Genomic DNA, 9,781 nt, shown 5'->3' with positions numbered 1-9,781 from the left:
GGGGCCACCCCGGGCTGCCTGTGGCGGCTGCAGTCCGGTGTTGGCAGCTCCGCTGCTGTGCCAGGCAGGGCTTGGTCCAGTGCCGGGCAGGGTTTTTGGATACACGCACAGAGTGTTGGCAGTTTGGCTGGGTGAACCCTAATAACGGTGTGGGAGTGAGACCCAAGTCGAACCAGGCTCCCCTGCCCACCTTCGGAACAGAAAAGTGTAATTGCTTTCTCGGTGACACTTCTCTGCCTGGTAGGTACAGGTTGGAGCTGCATCCATCCGGACCGAGGCAGGGTCTTCTGGCTCCCAGCCATCATTACGCCCTGGCATCCCACATCTGGTTTGTGAGGAGCGTGGAGCGACGTTTGCTGGAGCCCTGGCTGAAAGAAAGCCAGAAGTGCCTGTTAGCTGGGGCAGGGTAGGGATGTGTGTCCGGGGAGCTGGTGCGGGACAGACTCTGGGAAAGGCTGTGTGCCGCTGCCCTTTGCTGGAGCGGGGCTTTGTGGCATGAGCCTTCGTGAAAGATTTGTTCGCTGGCAGCTGAGCGGAGCCAGGGGTAGTGGTTTGTAAGCTCAGACAGCTGGCAGAGCACCGCAGCTTTCGGTCAGCCTGATGCAGTGCCAGTGAAGCGGTTGAATGTGGAGTAGGATTTGGGTAGATTTATTATGACCATTATTCTGCTTTATTTGTTTATTTCTATCCCTGAGATATAAAACCTGTTTTAAAACACAACGTTCAGAGCATAAGCGGTGGTGGTGGAGGTTTTTAAAGGATGATTAAAGTTCTTCCCCAGGGCTCTTGAAAAAAATTTTAAACATGTATAAAAGATGTTTGTAGGTGTATTCAATGTGGTTAATTGGCATTTATATGGAATGAGAACTGCAGCAAAAATTTTTCCATGAGAAAAAATTATCTACCTATGGTTTAGTGACTATTCAAAGACTTCTTTCCCATAGAGACATTTTGCAATGACTCCTCACACCCTCGTGCTCTTTCTCAAGCTCTAAGGCTGTCTGGGCATATTATTGAAAACTACCTTTTACTCCTGAACATGCCAAAACCTTCCCCATGAACAATGACTCCTCACAGTGGAGAGGGTGTGAGGTGTTATTACAAAAGTCAAATCTCAAACCTGCTAACGCCGCAGTTCCTACATATGGAGCCTTACCTGCAGATGCCTGGGCGTGTGTGCCATGTCGATGGGAGTGTTTATGTACAAAGTTACCCACACACCTCTGATTTGGCAGGATCAGGCTGTTGCTGTGTGTCTGTATAATAAAATGGGGAAGGAAGGTGCGTGAAGGCTGCTGGACCAAAAAACAGCAGGGGTGGAGGTGTCTGCAGAACTCTGAAATGGGGATATGACAGTCTCCACTCCAGCAATATGACAGTTGGCCACCACTCCACCCAATAAAGACCTTGGATATTGAAGAAGAAAGGGCATGAGAAAATTTATTTCAGTTCATGGGCTGTTAGGATTGAGAGTTTTAGTGCTTGACTCCTCCAGGAAAAAAAGTTACTCCTGTGATCTGTATAAGGTAATACTCAGTTTTCCAATTATTTTGATCATTAATGAACATTTTAGACACTTCAGAAAAGCTCACACTGTAGATGTTTCTAAATTTTGTATCACATTGCAAGGGCAGCCCTGGGCTCCTGCTTATAGTATGGGTTCCATACACTGGGGGTATTTCCATGCTCTTAGCAGGTACAGAAGGTTGCAAGGGTCCAAATGCTGAAACGAGTTGGACTGTATTATTTGGAGTGGTGCTGGGCTCTGCTCTTTAACTCTGTTTGGTCCACGGCAAAATAATGAAGTAAATAGGAATTTTCACTCTATTTGACTACAGAGAGTTTCACTTCCTCTCATTTCCACTGTGCAAATACTGTACTTGCAGCTGTTATTAAAGCAGGAAAAATATGGAGAGCATTGCTTGCTTCATACTTCTAAATTGCAGTGTCTAATTAGCTTTAATTTTGCCGTTTAACAAGGGCTTGCAGATCTATGAGCAGTTATGCAACCCATGAATGTGCTTCTGTTTAAGTCTACTCCTCTGCTGTTCATCAGAGCATGCAGAATTGGCAAATCAATAATTGCAGCTATTTGCACACCAAGAAATGCTTTTTTAAATCGCCTGTTATATTAGTGTTTGTTTTGCTTATAAACGTGACAGAGCCAGGAACACAGCCTGCACTCTTTGTGTTGGAATACTATAAAACCATATATAAGCTCAGTCACCAACAGCCAAAGTTCCAGTATGTACAGTTACAATAAATTGCTGTCAGGTGAAGGAAACAACATTCCAGATCTGAGTGAAGTATTTCATGCTATTCTTTGCTGCAGAACTATCAAACCACCAGTCTGAACCCAGTTGCGTTCCTCTGCAGCCAGCTATTTTGCTCCAACCTCACAAATATGTTACAGAATTTTTCTGCTTTAGGGCAGCCCTTCTCATGCAGACTAAAAGGGGATTGCATGCCCTTATCGAAGACTTTCTTGTGTGTAAAATCTGTGCTCTCTCTGCTCTGTGTTATTAACTGTGACTCTGAAAAAGTAAACTCTCGGCTCTTTAATAAGCACAACTTTGTTTCAAAGACAATGCACCATTTATTCACATTTAACCAGCCAATTTGGGAACAGCTTTGGGATCCAAGAAAATATGAAAGGCAATTTAGGGCCAGAGTCATAAATACCACAAGTTCAACACCATTTAGGGACTTTTTTTCCCCCCGCGTTTTACTTGTAGTGCAGAATAAATTTGCTTTTATTTCTTCAAATAAAGTCCATGTAGGAAATTTGTCAAGTGTTTTGTGCTTAAGTGCAAATATCCTAAGGAAAATAGAAGGTGACTTTTACCTAGTTCTGCCTTTTAAATCTGAAGCATTATTAAATTGATTCTTATGACTTAGGTTACTGAATTCTCTAGGCTGTGCCTGTAAAGCTGGGCCAAAAGGAACAGAAGTACAACAAAATAAATCCCTAATAATATGCACAAAGAAGCAGTTGCTGCAAGCGTAGGGAATGAAATGACATCAAAGTACCCATATCTGCTTAGAGTTTTCCCTGTTGTTCTTGCCCTGGGATGTAGATTTAGGCTACAAGAACTGCTTTTGGACTGTGCTGAAATACGTGCTTTGCATTCATTGCACAACTCCTAATGGATATCAGGGGACATCAGGATCACATTCATCTGCAGAACTATCAATCCTACCTTCTTGAAGCAGCAGATTTTATGTTCCTTCCCAACAGTGAAAGGAACTTTTGCCACTGCAGTGAGTTCCTTTTTCTTTGTAAGACTTAAGTATTTGTGCACTCAACCTGCCTCAGTGAGTACTGACTTCTGTGGGGCTATATCCCAGTGAATCAGCTGTAGGGATGTAGGGAATTTCTACTTACATTCAGGATGCAAGAATGGTTCAGAATCACTCTTGTGTGGTGGGAGGAGATTCCAGCTTCATCTCAAGTATGGAGAAGGAGACCTCCCCCCTTGGCACAGCCTTCACAGACAACAAGTGTGTGCCAAGCCTGTTAGATTAGTGGCTCATAATTAAAAAACCCAAAAAACCCAGAACATCTCTTCCTGACATGCAGCATTTTGAAGACCCCTTCTGTCACAGAGCCAGCATCTCATCCTACACTGACAGTGCTCCGGGAATGGGACGATGTCTTGTAGGGACTGGGTGGGGAACGTGGCCATCAAAGGCTTTCCATATGTAACTTCCAGACCTGCCAACACCTACAGTGAAAGCACACGTGAGAGGGAGGCCCAGCAGCCCGGCCTGAGCCAGCCTGCAGCCCACACACGAGGCAGGGGATGTGACTCTCCAAGGCTGTGTTGGTCCCAGCAGCTCTGGGAAAGCCCCAGGCTGGTGTGGGGAGCGAGCCACCCATCTGGCACCACAGCAGGGTTTGCCTCAGGGCTTGTTGGCAGCCTGGCATCCTGACCCACTTCCAGGCTGCTCCCATGGGGCTGCATCCTGCAGGAATTCCCCCGGCAGGGGCTGGTGGTGACTTCGGTTCCACCCTGTGTCCTCTCCTGGCAAAGGACAAACCCACCTGGCTGTTCCCTGTCCCTCAGCCCCATGCAGTTCTGGATATGCACCCCCTCCTCTTCCTTCTTGGTGAAGAACAGGGAATGGCTGTGGGCCTCACTTGATCCGCCTCACCTGATCTGACAGATGTCCCTTTGGGGCAGATCAGGGAAACGGGCATCAGGATCTCATCATCTGCTCTGAAAAGTGTGGCTCTGATGAAAGACATTGAGGGTGATGTCTTCTAGCTGTTGAATTTCCATTGTGTCCCTGCGTAACCCTGTGGACAATAAGCAATGCAGCACACATTTCCCACTTGAAATAAAAGAGGGAGATAAGCAGGAAGGATGTAATTCTTTGAAATAATAAAGCCCTGCTTTCTACCTGAGGTTTGCATTTACTGTTATCACCTCCCAATATAATCTCATCCGGCTCTAGTATAAATTACTCGTAATGTGCAATACGTGCAGATATTGGGAAAATAAATGGTCTGTTAAACAAATATTGCTTATCTTCTAGAGCGGAGAATGTAGATGTGTGTCAAATAACTCAGCCAGATCTTTCATTATAGCTGTAAATAACAGCTGAGTAAAGTGACATTTTCATGGACCTGACATGTTACCATAGTGGGAAAATGTGGTGAGAGATTTGCTTATGCCCTAGCTAAGTTAGGAGCTGGGAATTTGGGAAGCTATATCCTGTTTGTAGCCCTGACACTTGGAAAGCTGTTTCCCCTTACAGTCCCTAGAGGTCTAATGCCACATCTTAGTGCCTTCCTTATAATGACCATAGCAGAAGGAGTCGGTCAGTTCTGGTTCTTTGTGCTCTCTGGGGAAAGGTTTTGGGGGTTTATTTATTTCAAGTCACGTTAATTTCCTTTCCTTTTTCTTGCTTTGCTGCCCAGAATTTGGCAGCTAAAGAACAGTCAATGCTGTCGTTGAGCTGTAGATTGAATTCCGTTCAGCAACCAGTTTTATCTGTGTTTATCTATCTGCTACTTGCAAAAAGCAGAGTTTAGCTGCCCAGGCCGTTACATGCCTGAAAGGCATCAGAGTTAAGGCAGAGGGAAAAATGCAGCCAAACAAGAAAGCTCTTCAACTTTTTAATAATACTGTAACTCTTTGCTGGTTAAAACAAATTATGTACTGGAAAAGAAATAAAAATAATAGCACAATAACTGCTTAATATTCACCTTGGATCTATTTTGTAAACATGGGAGTCACTTTTTTGATCTCTCCAGTATCTTTCATTTTGTCTTCTCAACCTTCCTTGCCTACCAGACTCTTTCTGTCCTTGCATGAAGATGGCAGGGTTGTGGTGGCTTTTGTGGAGCTGCATCTGGTAAGTACCAGCACAGCTCCAGTTCCTGGGGACAGATGAATCAGGTCCCCACTGCAGCGTTCCAGCACAGCAACCCTTGGATAGACAGACCTCGACTATGGATCACTTGTGGATAGCCTGGTCTGAAGTGATGTGGGCTTCTCCTCCTCACCATCAGTGACCCCCAGGAGTGTGCAGCAACCTCTGCTCCCTGCCAGCCTATCCATAGGGCAGGATAATACAGAAACCTGCCTTATTTGTGGAGTGTCTGGAGATCACCAAGTGATTCCTGGAAACGAGCCAGGGATCATGATTTTCTCAAGGGAGCTCAGCAATCCAGTGCTCCTCTTCTTTCAGCCATTCCTGTGCAGAAGGAAAAATAATTGAGTCAGTATTTTTTTTGACAGAATATTTTTGTTTTGTTTTCTTCCTTAAAGCAGATTGGAAGGAGTCAGTGTCAAACTCTTGCCAAAAAGCCAGCTTTTGACATGTGCCAAGCATATAACATTTCAGCCCCAAAGACAAATCTTTTGGAAAGCTCATATCCCCTGTTCCTTGCTTCCCAGCTCCAGGTGACTTGCAGGAGCCGACATTTCAGAACAAACATCATTGGAGGGAAAACAAAATGTCACCTGAAGTGCCTTTCAATGGCTACCGTGTGAAACCTGTGGTTGCTGTTTTAGTGACCCCTTCACGCCGTGCAAGCAAATCAGTTGCTGTTTGGTGAGCAGCCTGCAGGGTCTTTCAGATCTCTATTTTTAGGCTGTGCTTTGTAAGTTATTTACATCTTCCATGTGCAGACTTCCAGGTGACTTCAAGGTTTCTGACCTGCAGCAGCTCACGGTACTACTCGAAGAGAGGTCTGAGTCTGTAATGCTCTCGACAGGCAGTAGAAATCCTGGCTTTGGCCTGCCAATGTCCGCAGTTCCAGCTTTCTAAACTAAGCCAAGCCTGCAGGTCTGAAGGTGGTGCTTATCTACAGCGTATGAAATGCCTTTTGCCACCCTTCCCTGCCCAGAGCAAGGTTAACTGTAACCCCAGTGGAAACAGTCTCATCATCGCCCCATCCAGAGCTAACCTGGAGAACACTTAATCCTGCTCTCGCCAAGTTCAGCAGCAACTTTTTGACTCTGATTGATGTCAGTCATGCATGCCAGCGCCTCCGTTTCTCTGTGCAGGCTGGTATTGTTTCTGCAGCGTGTTCTTGTTTCCTGTTCCCTGCAGTGGGACCTGTGCTTTCCACAGACGGGGATTGCCCACGCTCTGACCGAGCAGCACCCCCGGTGCTCAGCGGGCTGGGAAGGCTGTTCCCATACACACGCTGGGGGCCAGATGCCCCAGCAGTGTTCCTGCTAAGCCACAGGAAAGGCTTAGTCTCCTGCATGCTGGGGATGTTCAGAGCACACTTAGTGTCACCATTTGTTAGCAAGGAGTGTGAAGGTTTGTTTCCTGGAAGCCCTTCTTTGAAACTGCTTCTTTAAAGGAGGAGGGACACGTATCCCCAGCCCTATTTCCTTCATCAGTTCAAGCAATCTGCATCCCTCTGCAGGTGAACCCGCAAAGGGCAGCCTGCCTGCTGTTCACAAAGCTCACGAGCATGTGCAAATGGTGTTTGACTCCTGCATCCAACTGAACCTCTTCTTTTGTACAAAATGTCTTTAGAAAGAGCTCCGGCCATGTGCAGACTGTTACAAGCTGGATATTTGCACCCCTGTGAACCAAGGCTTCTCTGATGTAAACAATTCACATTTCAGAAGCAAAGAGCTTTATTTACAACCAGAAAGGCTGCCCTTGCCCTCCCCTGTCAAGAGTGTTGAAAGCAATCCAGGAATGAACTTTGCCTTTTGGCCAGTGTTTGGTAGGGACGGTGAACATGTATATTTTTTTTTCTTTTTCCCCCCCCACCTATGCAAATACTGTTCTGTTTTGACAATGGAACAGAAATATTCAATCAAAAAGGGGGGTTGGCCATTTTACTTTATAGTAGGACTTTACACAGCAGTAAAGTGCAGGGGTATTTCAGTATGAAAAGAAGAAACAGCTTTGTGGCTTTGGGATACAGAATTGAAGGGCTTGGCAAATTCAGATGGGGCAGTGACATCTTTTGCCTTAGCCTGAGGCAGAAAGCCCAAACCAGTAGAAGAAAGCAGACCTCAGCTAGCCATCTACAGACCCTGCACAGAGGCTGCCAGCCATCTCCTTTAAAGAGATCCTGTGTCCCTGTGTGTCATAAATATCTGCTGACAGAAAAGTAGTGGCAGAGACTGAAACCTGCAGTGACATTTTTCCAGGAGGGCAGGATTAGGCTTAATTAGCTGTTGGGTTTGGTCCAGGCACCAGACACAGGATCCCCATATGTGGGAACTGGTGTTTAGGAGCACTCCAGTATAGAGAAGTGGGATTACTCATTTCTGTGGTGGGCAGAGGAGCCTAGGCTGGTCTGTGACAATTTGTCAGAGTAAGTAAGTTCACGGTGCAATTAGTCTTAAAAATCCAGTTTTCAGTGTCATGAATTTGAGCCGCTCCATTCATTATAAAGTCCTGGCTTGCAACTGGCTTCCTACATTGCAGAGGCCACAAGGTGCCCCAGTGTCTCACCCCACCCTCAGTTTTATGGTTAACAGGAATGTCCTTTGGAGCACAAGAGCCATTTTTGGCACAGAGACTTCAGGAACAGCAAGTCTGTCACTTCCTCTGCTGGATTGTTGCAAGGGATACATGATTTTATGTACATATTTGTGCATGTATCTATAAAAATATATATACATGTCTCACTTAAGTAGACCTACATCCTTTAAGTCAGCAGCCTTAGGCCCTATCTGTGTGTTAGGTCAGACATGGAGCACTTGTCCATGCTGACATACTCTGAGTATTTCTAAGACTTGTTAGTTCCTAGCCAGTAAAGGCAATATCAGGGCTAAAGAAAACTCAAAACCAACTGCTATTCCTATGAGAAACAAGAAAGGAAGAAGGAAAGGCAAGGCTAAATTTCAGCAAACAGATAATGAAGCATGGAGTGGCAGAGATGTGGGCACAGTCACGTACCTGGGAGGTGAGCTGGGGCAGAGGGAGGTGTTGGTAGGTGAGGACAGTCCAGGTGTTGTGTTAGGCTGCTCAGCTGCCAGCCACAGCACGTTATGAACTGTGCCAGCCCCATCTGGTGTGTCCCAACGCTTGCTGTGCTCTCCTTCCTGCAGATGCCTTACCTGCTCCTGAACCCGTCCATGCCAGAGATAAGGCCTCGAATGTACCCTGTGTTTTTTGGAGAAAGCATTGAGGTCAACCCTGAGCCCATACAGGAAATCAGGTACAGATGGGATTGGGTGGGTAGATGGGGATTTCTGTCTTTTTTTCTGGTGCTTCTGCCAAGAATTAAAATGTGTTTACAAATGGGAGTCATGGTTATTTTGATGGAAAGGGAAGGACAGGTGGGAGGGTAGTTCCTGAATTAAAGACACTGACAGCAGCAGAGGCAGAGGGGAGGAGGCAAGAACTGGAGGGAGGTTTCAACAGAAGGCAGCTTTCCTTCCAAGGCCAAGTCAAATCCAAGGCTATGAGAGAAAACCATTACCATCTGTGGGCTTGATGGCCTCCACTAAGTAATCTGATGGTCTTCATACCATTCCCAGATGACTCGTATCTTCAGAAGGAGCAACACCCTTCTAATTGGCACCTGTTTTTGTTCGCGCTTGCCGCAGAGAAACCAACATTAGACAGCCCACAGGGACTGAATGAGCTCCTCCTTGTGAGGAGATGGTCCCTCAAGCCAGTGATGGAGATGTTCTGCCCTCCTGTGGGGCTGGTGCTATGGCCGATGGATAAATGTTGGTCTTTGCTCTTCTTTTACTCTTTTGCTGGTGTGGAATGTACCCTGCAAACAGCACGGAGCAGTTACACACAGCTTGGAGCAGGGACAGTGGGAGGACTGTAAACCCAATTCCTACCCCTGTCAACCTATGCAAACTTCTCTCTCTGGAAATGTACCCCAGTAAATCTCTGCTGGCTGAGGAACTGCCAGCGGGCATGTTTTTATGGTGATTACATCGGAGCCTTGTTTTATGTGTGCTGAATGACTTGCTTACACCCTAGCTGTGCAAAATACATTACAGCAGCTCAGATTACACGCGGTGCACAATCAGTCAGCCCCCTTCTGGGTGGAGGTAATGACAAGCACACACCCAGCTTTTAATCTTTTTTACGTGGAGCTGCACATTCCTTGGCTGCTGATTGCTGGAGGAGCATTTGGGGAGCGGGGAAAACCAGTGGAAATCCTGCTGTTCCCCATGGCTAGGGATTCTAGGAAAAGCCCTTTTTGTGGTCTGGTGCCCACACATCCCTTTTGGATGAGTGCAGAAAAAAGGCAGGGCAGTGACATCCTACCTTTTGTGGTTCTCCATCTGTTGGCAGTTCAGGTGGGCCAATTCCTTTGAGAGCAGTGGCT

The 9,781-nt window shown here is 46.3% G+C and overlaps 1 protein-coding gene across 1 annotated transcript in view; it reads left to right on the top strand.

Moving 5' to 3' along the window:
- Nucleotides 1-7: 7 nt before the first annotated feature.
- The window catches only part of LOC103616010 (filamin-interacting protein FAM101A), a 15,996-nt gene continuing 6,222 nt past the window's right edge, over nucleotides 8-9,781 (top strand). The window contains exon 1 of the mRNA XM_008634139.2: nucleotides 8-8,647. Within this exon, the coding sequence (XP_008632361.2) occupies nucleotides 8,478-8,647 (170 nt within the window). The 5' untranslated portion in view covers nucleotides 8-8,477. The remainder of the gene's footprint in view (nucleotides 8,648-9,781) is intronic.

The sequence above is a fragment of the Corvus brachyrhynchos genome, unplaced genomic scaffold (genome assembly GCF_000691975.1).
Source record: "Corvus brachyrhynchos isolate BGI_N302 unplaced genomic scaffold, ASM69197v1 scaffold114, whole genome shotgun sequence".
In the NCBI taxonomy this organism is placed as follows: Eukaryota; Metazoa; Chordata; class Aves; order Passeriformes; family Corvidae; genus Corvus; species Corvus brachyrhynchos.
The sequence above is the reverse complement of the archived record's forward strand: the minus strand, read 5'-3'. Positions and strand labels throughout refer to the sequence as shown.